Consider the following 20,912-nt stretch of genomic DNA (forward strand, 5'->3'; position numbering starts at 1 on the left):
TCTAAATGACCAAACCACCTCAACAACCCCTCTTCTGCCCTCTGACTAATACTTTTATTAACTCCACACCTTCTCCTAATTTCCACACTCCGAATTTTCTGCATAATATTTACACCACACATTGCCCTTAAACAGGACATCTCCGCTGCCTCCAACCGTCTCCTCGCTGCTGCATTTATAATAATACATGTTATTAATAATAACAATAATAATAATAACTGGCAGCCAGCCCTCCCACCCGCCACTCACTCACTCAGTCAGTCTCCAGCCACTGTGCGAGTCGGTCATTGCTGTTTGTGTGGTGGTGAAAGTATGGCCCTCAAGGGAGCAGTAACCGCTATTGATGAGCCAACCCCTAAGCGCTCAAAGAAAGTCATGAATCTTGAGCAGAAGGTGAAATTGCCACTACTACTGCCTCACCTGAGGCAGTGAAGACGTAGAAGCCACACACTAGTCTCATGCCATGCAGTTATACTCCATATAATCATCTCCATTCAACTGTCATCAGTAACTGCATGTAATATCAATAGAGAAATAAAGAATTATAATTTAAATTTTTTTAATCATCACAAGTCATCAGAGTTCGTCTGCCTTACGAGTGGTGAGTGTTTTGTTTGTTCATTATTTATTAAACTACAGTATAAATAATGTCAACTCATTCATGACTGCTAATAATGATAATTATAATAATAATAATAATAATAATAAATACGAGGGTTGAAGCAGTGGGTGGTAGAGGCATCGTCAGTCAGAATGGCTTTGTTTATGCTGGAGTGAGTATTATCCTCTGCGCTCTTCCAAACATTTCACAATAATTCATTGTGTTTGGTGCTTGTTGATTGACTGTGACTGCTACATAATTAACCATGGGCCCAAATAAATTTTGGTAAAGAAACTGAGAAGCACGAAAGAATTGAAGAAAGAAATTATATAAAAATACGAGGCAGTGGTGGAGGCAGTACAATATTTTACGATGTTCTCAGGTACGTATTTTATGATTGTTCATGAGAACATAAGAAAGGAGGAACACTGCAGTAGACCTGTTGGCCCATACTATTCAGGTCCTTCACAAATCCAGCCCAATAACAGAATAAATGCTACCCAAGCAATAAGCTTTGAACATTCTATTTACTCGCATGCAAGACCCATTCAAATCCAACCACCTCTCACTTGTGTATTTATCCAACCTAAATGTGAAGCTACCCAAGGTTTTAGCTTTGATAGGACCTTGGGTAGCTTTAAAAAGAGATTGGACAAATATATGAGTGGGAGGAGCATGTACGTATATACATATATATACATAGATTATTTCATTTTATTTTATTATATTTCCCTGCAATATATTGGGGCACCAAACATTCGCGATTTTTCAACATTCACGAGGCTCTTGATCCCCTAACCCCCGCGAATGTTGAGGGAGACCTGTACTGTGGCAGTAAACGACAAAAAAGGCAAGTAACCCTAGAGAGGGTTTTGATACCTTATGGAGGGGGATTCCCAACTCCCTCTCCCCTCATCGCCTTCTTCAATATGCCAACAAGAGTCTTCAATAAAGGTATGTAATGTTCATTTATCAATAAAATTTGTGCTTTATATTTATTTCTCATTGTTTTCTGTATGTAAAACTATAGTTAATCCTTTGAGTGTCACGACCACAAATCCTAAAGGGTCTCTGTGTGTCGTAAAATAAATAAATAAATAAATAAATAAATAAATAAATAAATAAAATATATATATATATATATATATATATATATATATATACGTATATATATATATATATATATATATATATATATATATATATATATATATATATATATATATATATATATAATATATATATATATATATATATATATATATATATATAAAATTCTTACCAAAATGTTACGATTAATTTGCTGACTGTTTTAAGCCCCCCCCCCCCACAAAAAAAAATAAAAAAAAAAAATTGTGGTAAGTACTTACTGAGAAATAAAGGCATAAAGTTTGCAGAAAATGAGCTGGATATGGAACTGCGGTGAATGCCTTTCACCCGGTAAAATTAGTTTTACTCCCATTCACAGGTTTCTTGTATTTTCCAATATTTTAGTTTTTCAGGTAACTTATGTCGCCTGTGAGATCGAAGTAAGGTGTAATGTACATATGTACACTCGTATGCAACACAATAACTGCACAAACATTATCATTATAGTTTACAAAACTTTTTTATACAAACCAACAATACAAAATTTTTTTTATTACTTTTGTTCTATAATATATATACAAATGTAGTCACTGGAAAATTTCCTAGAAGTGCTGCAGCTTGTGGAATTCTTTGAACATGGTGTTATACATAAAACAAGTGTGTCTGCATTTTTGTTGGCAGGTTGTTGTGGTTGTGGCTGTGCAGGTTGTTGTGGTTGTGCAGGTTGTGGTGGTTGTGCAGGTTGTGGTGGTTGTGTAAGTTGTTGTGGTTGTGTAAGTTGTTGTGGTTGTGTAAGTTGTTGTGGTTGTGCAAGTTGTTGTGGTTGTGCAAGTTGTTGTGGTTGTGCAAGTTGTTGTGGTTGTGCAAGTTGTTGTGGTTGTGCAAGTTGTTGTGGTTGTGCAAGTTGTTGTGGTTGTGCAGATTGTTGTGGCTGTGGTTGTCATGTACCCAGGCTACCAGCCTGGGTACACTCATCATTACACCACCACCACCACCACCTGCTACCACATGTATATACCATCCCAAATGTAACATTACCCACACTTTTCTACCTTCCTTACTACTTATTTCCTTCCTATCTTCCTTACTTCATCTTTCCTTCCTTCCTTTTGGTATCCTGGGCATTGCTTTCAGTCACAAACTCCTCAAAACCATGAAATTCATCTTCACTGACACTGCCATCTGTGTTGGAGCTATCACTTGGGAAGAGAAGAGTCCCAGATTCGCCAGGGAGTCAGATATTTCTTATCGCTAGGCATGCTGAACAAAGACTACTGAAATGGCATTCCCACAATGCACCACTGGCTCCCAATTTTTTTTTTTATGCTGCACATACTGACCATGGAGACCCATTCTCTCACATGTGGGCCTACCAACTTTCTCCTGCTTGATTTGAAGCAGCTAGAATTTTGGCGTATTAATACGTCGAAAGCATTGGTTCCTAAGACATATATGGCCAAAACAGTCAAAGGATTAATTAATCTTTAAAAAACGTACTTTTTATTAATATTTTTGGGTGTCTGAAACAGATTATGGGAAATATTATTTCAGTTTTTGGCCTTTTTGGATTTAGGCTGACCTTCTGGAAAGGATTACAGCCGATAACTGAGGGCCCACTGTATGCAAGTGGTATGGCTGATCTCGCCAGGATGTATGGGAAGTCTGCATCAACAATCAGTTCCATCCTAGCGAAGAAAAAGAAATCAAAGAAGCTGATGTTGCGAAAGGGGTAAATGTGCTAATGAAACAGAGACTGCAAACAACTGAATATGTTGAGAAGTTTTTGTTGGTGTGGATCAATGAAAAACAGTTAGTGGGAGATAGTGTTTTGGTGGAAGAGTTGGTGGATGACCACAGGGAAGAGCTAACCACTGAAGAGCTGCACAAGACCTTCAACTGGAACAGCAACAGACCACAACTGAGGAAATGGCTTCAGAGGAGGAGGAAGAGGGAGGGGAGAATGTGCCTTCTTCAGTGATTAAGGCCAGGTGTGCAAAGTGGAATGAGTTGCAAAGTTTTGTGGAGAAATATCACCCTAACAAAGCTGTTGCAAGCATGTTCAATGACAGTGCCTTCTCCCATTTTAGGTAAATCTTAACCCTTTCAGGGTTCAGAGGCCAAATTTCAGAGTGTGCACCAGTGTCCAAGAATTTTCAAAAAAATAATTTTGTTATCTTATCTTATGAAATGGTAGAGAATCTTTATCTGAAGGTAATAAAACAAAAAGTACGAAATTTGGTGGAAAATTGACGAAATTATGCTCTCGCGAATTTTGGTGTGTGAGCGATATTTACGCATCGGCGATTTTGCTGACTAACTCCCATTTTAGGCCAATTACATTATTCCAGTCGACCAAATTCTTAGCTATTTCACTAGTATTACTTCTATTCTATCAACTGAGCATAAGAATTCGCCAAATCAACTGTTTTAACTACAATATAAAGTGATTGGAAATTGGCAATTTGGCCAATTTAATGCAAAGTTCAAAATACTCCAATTTCAAAATACAGTGGACCCCCGCATACCGTACGCATCGCATACTGTACAATCCTCATACCGGACGCTTTGATCGCAAAAATTTTGCCTCGCATACCGCCCAAAAACCCGCTCACCGCCCTTCGTCCGAGACGCGTCCAATGTGCGGCCTGAGCCACGCTCACATGTTCCGCCGGTGGCATTGTTTACCAGCCAGCCTCCGCGGTAACATCCAAGCATACAATCGGAACATTTCGTATTATTACAGTGTTTTTGGTGATTTTTTCTGGAAAATAAGTGACCATGGGCCCCAAGAAAGCTTCTAGTGCCAACCCTACAGCAATAAGGGTGAGAATTACTATAGAGATGAAGAAAAAGATCATTGATAAGTATGAAAGTGGAGTGCGTGTCTCCGAGCTGGCCAGGTTGTATAATAAACCCCAATCAACCATCGCTACTATTGGTGGTACAGCTGCTGCTGCTGCTGTACCACCGTCAGCTGCTGCTGCTGTTGTACCACCGTCAGCTGCTGCTGCTGCTGTAGTACCGTCTGCTGCTGCTGTAGCATCGTCTGCTGCTGCTGTAGCATCGTCTGCTGCTGCTGTAGCATCGTTTGCTGCTGCTGTAGCATCGTCTGCTGCTGCTGTAGCATCGTCTGTTGCTGCTGTAGCATCGTCTGTCGCTGCTGTAGCATCGTCTGCTGCTGCTGTAGCATCGTCTGTTGCTGCTGTAGCATCGTCTGCTGCTGCTGTAGCATCGTCTGTTGCTGCTGTAGCATCGTCTGTTGCTGCTGTACCACCGTCAGCTGCTGCTGCTGCTGTAGCACCGTTGTTGGTGTGGCTTATTGAGAATACCAAGAAACAATTAACCCCAGAGGATTTGCCACCCAGGATAACCCAAAAAAGTCAGTGTCATTGAAGACTGTCTAACTTATTTCCATTGGGGTCCTTAATCTTGTCTCCCAGGATGCAACCCACACCAGTCGACTAACACCCAGGTGAACAGGGAAAAACGCCTGGAACTAGCGCTCATATTGGTGAATTTAAAGCCAGCTAACGTTGGTTTGAGAGATTTAAGAATCGCTGTTGCTGGATCAGTCAGCTGTTGCTGGATCAGTCAGCTGTTGCTGGATCAGTCAGCTGTTGCTGGACCAGTCAGCTGTTGCTGGACCAGTCAGCTGTTGCTGGATCAGTCAGCTGTTGCTGGACCAGTCAGCTGCTGCTGCACCACGGTCAGCTGCTGTTGCACCATCAGCTGTCTCTGAACATGACTCGTCCTGAACCTGTCCCGAACCTGTCCGTCCAGCCTGAGCGCCTGCCTTGCCGTCAGTGTTTACAAGCCAGGGTGGCCGGTTGCATGCATACATTCGATACATTTTGTATTATTCCATTATTTATAGTGCTTGTAACTGCTAAATAAGCCACCATGGGCCCAAAGAAAGCTTCTAGTGCCAACCCTGTGGTAAAAAGGGTGATAAATACTATCGTACCACAGTCAGCTGCTGCTGCACCACAGCTGCTGCTGCACCACAGCTGCAGCTGCACCACAGCTGCTGCTGCACCATGGTCAGCTGCACCACAGCTGTTGTTGTTGCTGCACCACCATCAGCTGTATTACTCGAAGATGTGGAGAGAGTGTTGTTGGTGTGGCTTAACGTGAAACAATTACCGAGAAACAATTAACCCCGGAGGGTTAGCCACCCAGGATAACCCAAGAAAGTCAGTGCATCATCGAGGACTGTCTAACTTATTTCCATTGGGGTCCTTAATCTTGTCTCCCAGGATGCAACCCACACCAGTCGACTAACACCCAGGTGAACAGGGAAAAATGCCTGGAACTAGTGCTCATATTGGTGAATTTAAAGCCAGCAAAGGTTGGTTTGAGAGATTTAAGAATCGTAGTGGCATACACAGTGTGATCAGGCCTGTTCTGGAAGAAAATGCCAAACAGGACCTACAGTACTCAGGAGGAAAAGGCACTCCCAGGACACAGTGTCTCATCAGTCATTGCTGCATCTTCAATAAAGGTAAGTGTCATTTATTCTTCATTTAGTAGAGTAGTACATGCACAATATATATTGTGCATGTACTACTCTACTATTATGCATGTATCCTTCTCTTTGTGTGTAGGAAAATGTATATTTCATGTGGTAAAAATTTTTTTTTCATACTTTTGGGTGTCTTGCACGGATTAATTTGATTTCCATTATTTCTTATGGGGAAAATTCATTCGCATACCGAACATTTCGCATAACAACCAGCCCTCTTGCACGGATTAAGGTCGCTATGCGGGGGTCCACTGTAGTGTCCAGAATAAACAATGCAGGCATTCCTGGCGCTAAACTAACATTTCCTCTGTTCATTAGTTATGTTTTCAGGCTTTATTAATGAATTCCATTTTGATTTTTTGATTCACATAATGAATTTTTATTCAAACCCAAAAATAAAAGATTTACTGTTATGTAATATTGTAATAATTGTATAAATAATATAACCATATTTGTGAATGTATATTAGACCCACCAGCTGGCGTGTATTAGACGTGTGAGGTCATTTGTTTACTCTTGAACATCGGGAAAAAATTAACATTTCCGCTACTCTGAGCTCAGTTTCAAGGCATTTCCAGTACTAAAACCAATCAAAATCATCTCTATTTCTGTAATATATCTTCCCTTCTCTCATTATGCACTATGTGCTGCATGATTTGTTTTATGTGGTACACACATACCGCACAGATGTATTCTCTCATATCTAGGCCGAAATTTACCACTCACAGCTTATCAGAGTGAGCTGAGCTCATGACGTTGATCTACGGTTTGGACCCTCAACGTAAAGCCATAGATCTCAACGTAAAGCCATAGATCTACGGCACGGACCCTCAAAGGGTTAAAGAGCTGCCAGAAAGAGACCTCTCTGAACAGATTTTTTGTGCGACAGGGGTCCAGTGACTTTCAAGCTGGTCCTAGTGCCAGTAAAAGACAAAGGGCAGTAACCCTGGATAGGGCCTTGATACCTGAAGTCCTTATGGAGGGGGATTCCCCTTCCAAACAATAACCTCTCCTCCTCCCTCTCCCCTCCTCCTATAGTTCTTCTCTATAAAATGTATTTTTTGTTAATGTTTTTGGGTGTCTGGAATGGAGTAATTGGATTTACATTATTTCTTATGGGAAATATTACTTCAGTTTTCATACAATTCGGTTTTTGTCAGACTTTCTGAGACTAATTAATCACAGAAACCAAGGATCCACTGTATATCTTCCATTCTATCAAATGAGACCAAGAAACTCTGAATACAACCGTAAAAACCATACGAAAATACATTGCTAAGTCAGCGTTTTAATCCAAACACAGTCGCAGTTTTTTCCCTCATTATGCACTGTGCTGCAGGATTTGTTTTATATGGCGCACACTTACCACATAGATCCATTCTCTCATATAGAGGCCCAAATTTACCACTCACAGCTTATCTGAGTGAGCCGAGCTCATGGCATGGAACTACGAATTGGACCGTGTGGACAAGGCATAGATCTATGGTTTGGACCCTCCAAGGGTTAAGAAGAACATGTATGTAATAAATGTAGACCTTCCACTTGAAGAAAGTACAACAAATTATTTTTGTTCTTGAATACTGGCTGAAAGATCATGGAAAAATGACCAGTTAAGGCACACAAGAACCTACACACCCTGCAGTGTGTAAAGCTGATTAACCTTCATAGAAAAATGCATCAGTATTAAAAGCAATGAATGTTACCCAACACCATAACTGGCACACATTAGGCTTTCTGTTGCATGGTCCACAAAAACTTCATGTAAGCATTATTAGCAATCTTAATTTCACATATACCACACACATACATACAAGCATATGAATACATAATTTTCAAGAGAATACAGCAATAATTATGTGGCCCAAGAAGCTTCCCAAGGCAATATGCATCTTAGTAACATTGCATCATCATTCTCAATACATCAGGGCCCCAACATATGACATTAAAGTATTTTTTTTTTTTAAATGGTATTCAGAACATGAAACCTATTTTCCCAGAGACAACTATATTATAATTGGAGATGCATACCTCAGATATAATATTCCATATATAATTATTTATTTTTAACTAAGAATATTTACCTAATATTTTACATTCAGTACTGTTCCTTTCCACAATAGTATTACCTACTGATTAGTGTATATACCATGCTAATTATATACGACAGAGCTATAATGCTGTATACAGTACAGTAGGGCAACAGCTGCACTGACTCCCTCTTTCATTTTTGTTGTCCTATTCCCTCCCACCCTCTTGAATAGTACAGTATCTAATACAATAATATTTACATATGCTCACTACTTGTTCATTGCTATGGTTGAGTGTGGTGTGAAAACAATGAAGTGACAAATGTGTAGGGGTGGGCAGTAGCTGAACTGTCTCCATTTCTCTCACTCTTATTCATTCCTATCTTCTCTCACACTGTATATAACACTAAACTATTTTCATAAGCTCACTACTCTCACTGTTATGAGTAGGATTAATGTGTCTAGGTAGTGGTTACGATAACTGAATGAGGGTGGGTGTGACACGAGCTCCCTCTGCCCTGCTCCTCACCCATGGATATGTCCGGTGGCAGCAGCAGCCACCACAGAACATAATTTAGTGTTAACCAAACTCTTAAAAAATGAAAAGCTCTCTCCACACATGAATATGAACAAAATACAGTACCATTGCATTTGGTGCAAACTAACCAAGAAAATATTTATAATTCAGTTTTACAAAAACTGTAAATATTAAATCTATATTTCTTGACTAATCACTATCAAAGAAATGTGAACTCTAAAAATGCATTAAATGAATGTGCACAAAAAAGGAATAATCACAGCTATGTGTGTGTTTATAAGTAATCAATTGATACTTAAGTGCCAATATTTTTAAGTGTGGAACATCATAAGTCAGGACCCTACTGTACAATGAAAATGATTACTTAATGGCAAATACCTTAGGTGTTAATTCTACAATACCTTGGCAAGCTTTACACCCAAGCTCATCCATGACAACCAAAAGCAAAACTCCTAGCCTGCTCATGGAAGATTTTCAAAACTTCCAAGTATAGGTCCTTGGAGGGTTTGCATTGTTGCTGCACTACATTGGCGACAACTCTAGCGTTTCTAAAGCACTCCAGATTTACAGGCCACTACCACCACTTCATGAATGAACATTTTTCATACTCCATCTCTGCCCAGAGCTGCCTGACGAAATACACTGCCTGCGGCGTTGGCTATGGAAAGTGAGCTGTTGCGTTGCGGCTCCTGGTAAGAGTAAGTCCACACGTTAACACTTATTAATTCATGGATAACAAAATATCAAGTATCTGTACTCCATTAGTCAAGTATTAAGAAAATAATAAGCACACTACATTAGTTGGAAAAATTATACTAAATGGACAACAATTTTGGCCATCCTAAACAGACTCAAATCTTATCCACTTTCCATGTCAAAAATTAAAATGTTCAACACAAATTTCAAATGCTCCTTAAAAGTCTGGGTGTGTTAAACCCCTTCAATCCTACCCTCAAACAGGACCCATTATTTCATTGGTCTTTTCACCTACAAATACATTATTTACAGATAAATTGTAATAAATGAACTAAAAACCTTTAAAAACTGTAGGGGAAAAATGTGTAGATTACCGTATCATTTGCACTATGACTCAAGCCTCAACCCAAGTACTGTACTCAGTTCTGCATATATTATAAATAAATGTGGTACAGTGGAACCTCTACTTACAAGTTTAATCCATTCCATGACCTTGCTTGCAACTGGATTTGCTTGTTTGCAGAGTAAATTTTCCTCATTTAAATTAACTGAAATGGAATTAATTCGTTCCAGTGGAATTCCAGGCACAAGAAAATACTTTAATAATTTCCTTAATATCAACTCTACAGCTTATTTATCTATCACAATTCATGTAATATGACAAACAGTATTAATAACAGAAACATGATGTATACACTAGAATGAATTAAATACATGTCATTAGTTATCTGGCTAGTGGTGGTGACAGCAGCCATTGTTGTTGGGGTTTATAGGGCCACCACAGCAGCCATTCCTGCTCCTGACTACATGTGTAGAGAACCTAAGATAACCCAAAAAAAGTCAGACAGTGACTTATAAGTGCTACACTCTTAATGCTTCACTTAATTGCTACAATTAATTGCTATACTCTTAATGCTTCACTTAATTGCTACACTCTTAATGCTACACTTTGCCACTGCTGCTTCATGTTGTCTGCCACTGCTACCTCATGATGTCTGCCACTGCTGCTTCATGTTGTCTGCCACTGCTGCTTCATGTTGTCTGCCATTGCTGCTTCATGTTGTCTGCCACTGCTGCTTCATGCTGTCTGCCACTGCTGCTTCATGCTGTCTGCCATTGCTGCTTCATGCTGTCTGCCACTGCTGCTTCATGTCTGCCACTGTTGCTTCATGTTGTCTGCCACTGCTGCTTCACGTTGTCTGCCACTGCTGCTTCATGTTGTCTGCCACTGCTGCTTCATGTTGTCTGCCACTGCTGCTTCATGTTGTCTGCCACTGCTGCTTCATGTTGTCTGCCACTGCTGCCTCATGATGTCTACCACTGATGTTGCCAAAGAATCGAATATTTCTGATATTTTGAGCTCAATTTCAAGGTACTTTCATCATGAAACCAATTAAAATCATATTTATTTTTGTAGTTTATCTTCCTTTCTATCACACGAGACCAAATAAAACGAGAATACAACCATAAAAACCACACGAAAATATACCGCTAAGGAGAGGCTAATGGCTGAGAAGTGAACTTCGTTATTTATGGTCCAATTTCTTTCATTTTTGGTGTACATTAAGAAGCATCTTTTCATCATACATTGCCCAAGTTTCAATAAGATAGTCCAACAAACAACTGAGATCCAATTCCCTAGATCAAGAGCAAGAGCCCCCTCACCAGTGTCAATTAACCTCCCTCGAGGCCCGCTTGCATCTGGAAATTTTGCTCGCATATGGAAGCAAAAAATCAACCGAGCAGTTGCTCGTATGTGGAAAAACTTGCACGTGGAAGCACTCATAAGTAGAGGTTCCACTGTATTTTCATTTCACCAGGTCATTTTTTCATTTAAACTACAATCTTTGTGGGGACTTCTTGCATTTTCATTAATTTTCATCACGTGACGTTTATCAATATTAAGTCTCACCATTCCATGTAACCCTGTAACATTTCAGGATAATCTTAGTGTTCAACATTACATAAGAATTTAGTACCATTCACAACAAATTCACATGATTCAATTCTTTATGTTTATATGAAAAACTTGCTATAAACAAAAAGAATTACAGTAAGAAGTGATCCTTATAGGATCCCAATAACTTCATACAATGATTACTATTTTGCTCTTACGACTATGTCAATTTTTCTTCTAAAAACCAAGAACCTTATAAATTGTAATATATGACCTTTTTTACACACAAATATATATATACAGTACAATCTGCTCAATAATAACCCACATGGAGATAAGATGACGAGATTGATTTATCTGAATATTTCGACCCCCTTCTGGGATCCTCTTCAGCAGAGGATCCTAGGTGGTTGAAATACACAGATCAATTAATGTGCTGAGTTTCTGTCTCCATCTGGGTTATTATAGAGCATTAACAAGAGTTCATTAAACTTTGGTTATTCACATTATAATATGTACGTATGAGTGTGTACACTCACCTAGTTGTGGTTGCAGGGGTTGAGTCACAGCTCCTGGCCTGCCTCTTCCTGCTCCACAAACTTTATCATACATCTACTTAAAGCTATGTATGAATCCTGCCTCCACTACATCACTTTCCAGAGTACATATTCCACTTCCTGACAACCCTGTGACTGAAGAAATACTTCCTAACATCCCTGTGATTCATCTGAGTCTTCAACTTCCAACTGTGACCGCTTATTGCTGTGTCCCATCTCTGGAACATCCAAATCTAACTCTGTCCACCTTGTTGATTCCTCTCAGTATTTTATATCGTTATCATATTCCCCCTCTCTCTCCTCTCCTTCAGTGTCGTCAAGTCAATTTCCTTTAACCTCTCATGGTAGGACATGCCCCTTAGCTCCGGGGCTAGTCTTGTTGCAAACCTTTGCACTTTCTCTAGTTTCCTTACGTGCTTGGCTAGGTTAGGGTACCAAACTGTGGCTGCATACTCCAATATAGGCCTAATGTTCATGGTGTACAGTGTTTCGAATGATTCCTTATTAATATGTCGGAATGCTGTTCTTAGGTTTGCTAGGCGCCAGTATGCGGCAGCAGTTATTCAGTTGATGTGTGCCTCAGGAGATGTGCCCGGTGTTATACTTACCCCAAGATCCTTTTCCTTGAGTAAGGCTTGTAGTCTCTGGTCCCCTAGACTGTACTCCGTCTGTGGTCTTCTTTGCCCTTCCCCAATCTTCATGACTTTGCACTTGGTGGGGTTGAACTCCAGGAGTCAGTTTCTGGACTAGGCCTGCAGCCTGTCCAGATCCCTTTGTAGTTCTGCCTGGTCCTCATCTAACTCAATTCTTCTCATTAAAAAAAAAAAACCATACCACGGGTGGGGATAGAACCCACGATCAGAGAGTCTCAAAACTCCAGACCGTCGCGTTAGCCACTGGACCAGCTAGCCACAATAAGATTCGTCCAACTAGGTATATTTCCACACCATAGAAAGGTCAGCATAGGCACCACTGTGACCACAAATGCAAGTTTTTACAGTTGAATCTCCAGCTAGCGTGGCCATGACAAACTCTAGCTCAAGTCCCCTCAAAGTCGTTAACATGACTCACAAAATCGTAATGACACGATTGCAGACAAACCATACCACGGGCGGGGATAGAACCCACGATCAGAGTGTCTCAAAACTCAAGACTGTCGCATTAGCCATTGGACCAGCTAGCCACAATAAGATTCATCCAACTAGGTATATTTCTACACCATAAAAAGGTTAGCATAGGCACCACTGACCACACTAGCTGGAGATTCGTCTGTAAAAACTTGCATTTGTGGTCACAGTGGTGCCTATGCTAACCTTCCTATGGTGTATTATTATAATCAAAAAGAAGCGCTAAGCCACAAGGGCTATACAGCGCTGCAGGGTAGGGAAGGAAGCGAGGGTATTGGATGGCAGAAGGGAGGAGGGATGATCAGTAGGTTACAGAAAACAGCGGGGCAGGGGATAGTACGGGGATAGAGGGTAGCAAGAGATTGAAGTAGAAAGGGCTGAAGGTATCAGAATTTGTGAAGTAAGTCAGTTGTTGTCAAAAAGTCAATGAGAGAGTCTGGATGAAAGGTGGGTCCATCAGCGAGAAGGGAAGGTAAAGAGAGAGCAGCGGAGCGAAGACGACGACGGAGGTAAATTCTGCGTGCTCGCTGATAAAGTGGGCAGTCCAACAGAATGTGGCTGACTGATAATGGAACTTGGCAATTCTCACAGAGAGGAGCAGGGCGCCTCTCCATGAGATATCCATGAGTAAGACGAGTATGGCCAATGCGAAGACGGGAGAGAGTAGTCTCCCAACCTCGACACTGGTGATAAGAAGACGGCCAGTAACCTATACTCGGTTTAATAGATTGAAGTTTGTTGCCGAGCATAGTAGACCAACGTTGTTGCCAACGGGTGTGAAGTTGGGAAGATATTGCAGCAAAATAGTCCGTAAATGGAATACCTCTACATGAAACTGGTAGGTCATGTCCTGCTGACCGCGCAGCAGTGTCTGCCTGTTCATTGCCCTGTACGTCAACATGACCAGGGACCCAACAAAAAACAATATCTTTATGCTTGGTAAAGATGCGGCGTAGCCAAAGTTGGATACGGAGGACTAAGGGGCGAGGTGTATCAAATTTCTGTATAGCCTGTAAAGCACTAAGGGAGTCTGAGACAACCACAAATGATGACACAGGCATAGATGCAATACGGATAAGTACTGTAAGGATGGCATACAATTCGGCAGTAAAAATACTAGCCGAAGATAGTAAATGCCCTTGTACGACGCTGTCCGGAAACACTGCTGCGAATCCTACGCCGTCAGAAGACTTAGAGCCATCTGTGTACACAGCAATGGCATGAGAATGAGAGTGAAAGTGGTCAAGAAAAAGAGAGCGGGAAGCGACCGTAGACAGTTGGGCTTTCGAGCAAGGGAGAGAGAAAGAACAGACTCGAACAGCTGGAACTTCCCAGGGGTATGGGAAAAGTGAGATGCTACATGTACATAGAAAGGTGGTAATTGAAGAGAAGACAAGAGCGAATGAAGGCGAAGAGAGAAGGGATGGAGTAAACAGGGGCGGCGAACAAATAAAGAATGTCTACTAATATCAGTGACCATTCTATAAATGGAAGGATTGCGGAGATCATGAGAGCGTACATAGTAGCAAAGGCAATGGGCATCACGGCGATCGGATAAGGATGGAACATTCGCTTCTGCATAGAGGCTCTCGACAGGGAAAGAGCAAAAAGCACCAAGGCATAAACGTAATCCTTGGTGATGAATGGGGTTAAGGTTAGAGAGAGTAGCAGGAGATGCCGCTGAATAGATCTGGTCACCATAATCAAGTTTCGATAAGATAAGGGTGGAATGTAGGAGAAGGAGGGTTCGACGATCAGCTCCCCATGAAAGATGAGCAAGGGTTTTAAGAAGGTTCAGCCGGCTGTGACATGTTGCCTTCAGAGAGGTAATGTGAGGTTTCCAGGATAACCTACGATCAAAGAGGAGGCCCAGAAACTGACTGTATCACGTTCAGGGATACGGGAGCAATAGAGGTACAAAGGATGATCGGAGATGACAGAGCGTCTAGTGAAAGTAATTTGGTGGGTTTTAGTGCTGGAAAATTTAAACCCACGTGTGGTGGCCCAATTGGAAACACGGTCGACTGCATGCTGGAGAGAAACTGTAATAAGATGACAGTCAGCGCCTGCACAGGCAATAGCGAAGTCATCAACATAGAGTGATGACCAAATATTTGATGGAAGACTAGAGGCCAGATCATTAATAGCAAGGAGAAAAAGTGTTGTGCTCAGAACACATCCCTGGGGTACACCTTCAGCTTGGATAAAGTCCGGGGAGAGCACATTATTAACCCGAACACGGAAATGCCTGTCAGTTAAAAAGTTCTTAAGGAAGGATGGTAGATCGCCTCGAAGGCCTAAAGAGTGGGCTTGGGCTAAAATATTATACCTCTAAGTTGTGTCATATGCCTTCTCAAGGTCAAAAAATATGGCAATAACTGAGTGGTTATTCGCAAAGGCATTACGAACATATGTATCCAAGCGTAGTAAGGGGTCTATGGTAGAATGTCCCTTACGAAAGCCATATTGACGAGTGGAGAGACTGTTGTGTGTCTCTAAATACCACACTAAACGTCTATTTACTAGGCGTTCCATCACTTTGCAAACTGCACTGGTAAGAGCAATGGGACGATAGTGGGATGTTTCATGTCCCGTAGTGCCTGGTTTGCGGAAAGGGAGAACAATGGCGGATTTCCACAGCTGTGGAAGAACTCCTTGTAACCAAATAAGATTGTAAAGGCGTAATAGGACTGCAAGGGCTGACTGATGTAAATGTTGTAGCATACGAATATGAATGTCGTCGGGCCCAGCTGCCGATGATCGGCAAGCTGAGTGTGTTGCCTCCAGTTCTTGAAGTGTAAAAGGCACATTATACTGTTCTTCTCTGAGAGAAGAAAAGTCCAAGGGTGCTAACTCTCTGGCAGACTTTGAGGAAAGAAATGAGGGGCATAGATGGAGTCCCTGAGAAATACGGACCAGATGATTGCCAATTTCATTGGCAACATCTAGTGGGTTTGCTATATCAACACCGGCAACCCGCAGAACAGGAGCCGGGTCAGGAGAATATTTACCACTCAGTTTTCGTACTGTTTTCCAGACTGCACTCAAAGAGGAAGCAGAGGTGATGGTGGAGACATAATCTCGCCAGCAAGTGCGTTTAGCGTCATGGATGACACGGCGAGTGATCGCACGCTTCTGCTTAAGATCAAGAAGTCTCTCTGTGGTTCTATTGTACCGGTACCTGCCCCATGCAGCGCGTTTCAAACGTACTGCACGAGCACAAGCAGGAGACCACCAAGGCACGCATTTCTGAGAATGCCCGCCCGAAGTTTGGGGTATAGAATGAGAAGCTGCGGTTAAAATGGAGGACGAGAAGAGGTGTAAAAGCTCATCGATGGAGGACGAAGAAGGAACCTCTCTAAAAACAGTTAGGTGTGAGTAAAGGTTCCAATTTGCCTGATCAAATTGCCAGCGTGGGATGCGAAGAGGTGGTGAATATGAAGGGGAAGTAAGAATGATTGGGAAATGATCGCTGTCATGCAAGTCCGGAAGAACAGACCAAGTGAAGTCTAATGTGGCGGAGGAAGAGCAGACTGAGAGATCGATGCAAGAGAGAGTGTGAGTCCGAGGATCAAAATGGGTGTGAGTACCTGTATTTAAAACATGGAGGGGGTGGGTGGCAAGAAAAGCCTCTAACTGAATGCCACGGGAATCACAGTGAGACCCCCCCAGAGGAAATGGTGGGCATTAAAATCACCAAGTAACAGAATCGGTGGTGGTAATGACGAAACAAGAAAAGCAATATCCGGAATAGATAATGCCCGAGAAGGAGAGAGATATAAAGAACAGAGCGTATACCACCTATGCAAGTGGATACGGGTTGCTGTGTAATGCAGCGAAGTACGAACAAATAGCTGATGGTACGGAATATCAGCGCGTAGAAGGGCACTTTCATTAAAGGTCCCATCAGGAAAAGGATCTGAAGAATACAATAAATTATAGCCTGAGATGGGAGAGATAACAGCAGAGTGTAATTTTGGTTCCTGTAAGCAAACACCAACAGGGGAAAACTGGGAGAGTAACATCTGAAGCTCACCCCGATTACCCCTGAGGCCGCGTATATTCCATTGTAAACAGGCCATGATTGGCAATGATAAAGATACCTGAAATCCGCAGGTAAGGGTTCCTACGGACTAGAGGGGTTAGAAAAGTCCACATGTGGAGGCAGTGGAAAACGTTCAAGCAGCGAAGGAACGGTGCGCTGTGAAGAAAGGAGTTGCGAAGATGGAGTAGAGGAGAGAGAAGGAACGGAGGGTGGATCAGTGTCCATTGATGGTTTGGTCTCTGCAATATATTCAGAGATTGCGTCAAGTGTTTCAGAATTCAGAGACGTCGTATGGGAGACAATATTGGAAATGGTAGGGGGAGGATGAGTAAAGATTGGAACTGTAATGGACTGTACCAAGGTAGGGGGGGCGAAAGGGTGGACGGAACTGGAGAAGTGTGGAAGGGGACAGAAGAAGCAGAAACCTGGGAGGTGGCAGAAGAGAAAGAAACTTGGGAGGGTACAGGGGAGGAAGGTACAGTACGAGGAGGAGGGTGAACCTTTACACTTGTAACAGAGCCAGTGAGAAGGGGAGAACCAGGTACAGAGACAGGGAAGGGAAAATGAGGAGGTGGAAGATGGGTAGGAGGTGTTAACGGACCTTTTTTTGACTTTTGAGAAGTAGAGGGACGATTGGGAGGAGGTGTCATACGAGATCTCGTCGCTACTGAGGCTTGTGAGAGAGAACACGAAGAAGCAAGATCAGACTGAGATGTTGAAGTAGAGATGTCTGAGCCGAGGACAGCAAAAGAATTAGCTACAAGAGTGACTATGGGAGAGGTAACCACAGAGGTGGGTGCAGAAGATGGGATACCAGAAGTGGGGGAGACGTTTTGAAACACGGGAATAAGAAACACGAGGTAGTCTCCCTTGGAGGCGGAGATGAGAAACTACCATGGCATAAGGGAGACCTTCTGCCTCTTTGAGGTAACGGATTTCCCGCTCGTTTAAGTAGACTTGACAACGGCGAGAGTACGAAGGGTGAGCCTCATGACAATTAAGGCAAGAGGGAGGTCGATTGCAAGACGTATTAGAATGGTCATCGGCACCACAGACTGGGCATTCGGCGATAGATCTGCAATATTTCGCTGGATGGCCAAATCGCCAGCAATTTCTACACTGTTGTGGTGCAGGGATCACCTTTCGAACTTGTAACCGATGTCTTGCTACATAAACTGAGGATGGGAGTTCACGGCTGTCAAAAGTTAAACGAGCCACATTGCTAGGGTATCGTCTCCGCCCGCGGGCAGGAAGAACGTAAGTGTCTACCTTGAGGATTGGGAGATCTTGGAGTTCCAGCTGTTCAAGAATGTCAGTGCCACATGTCTGGAAATTTTGTTGAACTATGGTATGGGGCAGAATGACAGTACCACTACAAGAATTGAGGGAATGATGCTTTTCAATAGTTACAGGAACAGTATCGATATGGGAAAGACGAGAAAGCTCATGAGCCTGGGTAGCATTCTGTACGGTGACGATGCGCGTACCGCTCTTAAGAGCATGAAAAGAAATATCTTTACCAACATGGCGTAGGAGTGCCTTGCCAATACTGTGGTCAGAAAGATAGGCAGTAGAGGAAGTCGGTCGTAAAGTGAAGAATTTAGTCCATTGTGCAGTCTGAAACTGAGCGTGGAAAGGTAGTGAAGGACGTGTCGATCTTTTCTGAGAAGAACGAGAAGGTGGAGAAGTATCATCAGCAGGTAACTGTCGTTGTCGTTTAGGCGTGGGACCAGAGTTGGTCCGACATGGAACGGGCCGGCGATTCGAAAATTGCCGCACCGTAGAGGGAGAGGCCGGAAGCATAGTCAGAGGAGAGCGAAGGTCAGATAAATCAAAGGAGTCAGTCGAGGCCTCAGTACCTGAAGCGGGTGAGGAAACAGCACCGGCAAGAGGTACAGAGGCATGAGGAGTGTCCGAAGAGTGGTCCAAAGATGAGGCGGGGTCAGAACAGGGTGCGGTATCAAGAAGGGGCCCAGGGGTAGCAGGTTCATGGACTAGGGCTGCCATGGTTACGTTACTTCTTTCTTTTTGTTTTTAAGAAAAAAAAAGAAAGAAGAAAATAAAAATAAAAAAAAGAATAAAAAAAGGGGGGACTGGGGAGGGATAGTTCCTAGGAGGAATGAAAGGGCCAGAAATCTCCCTCCGCGCCCAAGAGGACCTCAGCACCGCAAGTAGCGCAGATGCAGCATGGAACCCGTGCCATACCCTGCCCATCATGCCAGTAAACCGGCAATCCGGGATAGCAACCTCACATCTGCCGAGTTACCTCGGTGGACAAAAGAGAGGGTGGCCGGAAATCCGCCACAAAGCATACCTCCTTCGGCCACCACCCCCGGAATCCGAAAGGTGGCTTCCAGAGATACACCCGTCGCCCGAGAGACACCCAAAGCCACCCTCTGGGATACCAGAGAGGGATCAGGACATCCCCAGGCAATCCAGATTGCACGGCAAACTACGCCACTGCCAAGAACCTCAACGGAATGGGATGGACCCCGGTACCCTTTCCCCTACCTAGGAACTAGCGTGCCTGTGGAAAAAAAAAAAAAAGGCCAAAAGGGAGGGGTGGGGAGGAGGAGGAGGAGGAAAGGAAAAAGGGGAGGATGGGGTAGGGAACGGGGGATTGGGGGGTAATTAGGTTCGGTCTGAGGAAGTAGACCGACAGGTCTAATTCCTCAGACTAAGAGCCTCTTCACCACGCCAAGGAGCCCCCCCTTGAAGAGGTCCTATGGTGTAGAAATATACGTAGGTAGACGAATCTTATTGTGGCTAGCTGGTCCAGTGGCTAACGCAATGGTCTGGAGTTTTGAGACTCTCTGATCACGGGTTCTATCCCCGCCCGTGGTATGGTTTGTTTGCAATCATGTCATTACGTCTTCTCATTAACTTATCATCTGCAAACAGGGACACCTCTGAATCTATTCCTTCTGTCATGTCGTTCACAAATACAAGGAACAGTACTGGTCCTAGGAATGACTCCTGTGAAACCCCGCTCGTCACAGGCGTCCGCTCTGACACCTCGCCACGTACCATGACTCGCTGTGGTCTTCCTGACAGGTATTCCCTGAACCACTGCAGTGCCTTCCTTGTTATCCCTGCCTGGTCCTCCAGCTTTTGCACTAATCTCATATATATGTATGTGTTAGTTACCAGCTGTCAAAGGCACTTGTCGAGAGGCACTTGGCCTGTTGTGAGAAGTTTGTGTGTGTCGCGTGTGTGGTTGTCATGTGTGTGGTTGTCGTGTGTGGTTGTCGTGTGTCGTGTGTGTGTGTCGTGTGTGTGTCGTGTGTGTGTGTCGTGTGTCAGGTTAGGGTACCAAACTGTGGCTGCATACTCCAATATAGGCCTAATGTTCATGGTGTACAGTGTTTCGAATGATTCCTTATTAATATGTCGGAATGCTGTTCTTAGGTTTGCTAGGCGCCAGTATGCGGCAGCAGTTATTCAGTTGATGTGTGCCTCAGGAGATGTGCCTGGTGTTATACTTACCCCAAGATCCTTTTCCTAGACTGTACTCTGTCCGTGGTCTTCTTTGCCCTTCCCCAATCTTCACGACTTTGCACTTGGTGGGGTTGAAATCCAGGAGTCAGTTTCTGGACTAGGCCTGCAGCCTGTCCAGATACCTTTGTAGTTCTGCCTGGTCCTCATCTAACTCAATTCTTCTCATTAAAAAAAAACCATACCACGGGTGGGGATAGAACCCACGATCAGAGAGTCCCGTCGCGTTAGCCACTGGACCAGCTAGCCACAATGTGTGTGTCGTGTGCGTGTGTGTGTCGTGTGTGTGTCGTGTAGTGTGTGTTGTGCGTGTGTGTG

General features: G+C 43.0%; 1 protein-coding gene across 5 annotated transcripts in view; it reads right to left on the reverse strand.

Moving 5' to 3' along the window:
* LOC128706566 (protein FAM136A) overlaps positions 1-20,912 on the reverse strand; it is a 111,416-nt gene that overhangs the window by 24,037 nt on the left and 66,467 nt on the right. For 3 of the 5 annotated variants that reach the window (XR_011392662.1, XM_070090285.1, XM_070090294.1), the window contains one exon: positions 9,386-9,466. The exons of the other annotated variants lie outside the window; for them this stretch is intronic. Coding sequence is in view for 2 of the 3 variants with exons in the window: in XM_070090285.1 (XP_069946386.1) it covers positions 9,386-9,466 (81 nt within the window). In the remaining variant the exon portion in view is untranslated. The remainder of the gene's footprint in view (positions 1-9,385; positions 9,467-20,912) is intronic. 5 annotated transcript variants of the gene reach the window in all.

Source organism: Cherax quadricarinatus, chromosome 3 (genome assembly GCF_038502225.1).
Source record: "Cherax quadricarinatus isolate ZL_2023a chromosome 3, ASM3850222v1, whole genome shotgun sequence".
In the NCBI taxonomy this organism is placed as follows: Eukaryota; Metazoa; Arthropoda; class Malacostraca; order Decapoda; family Parastacidae; genus Cherax; species Cherax quadricarinatus.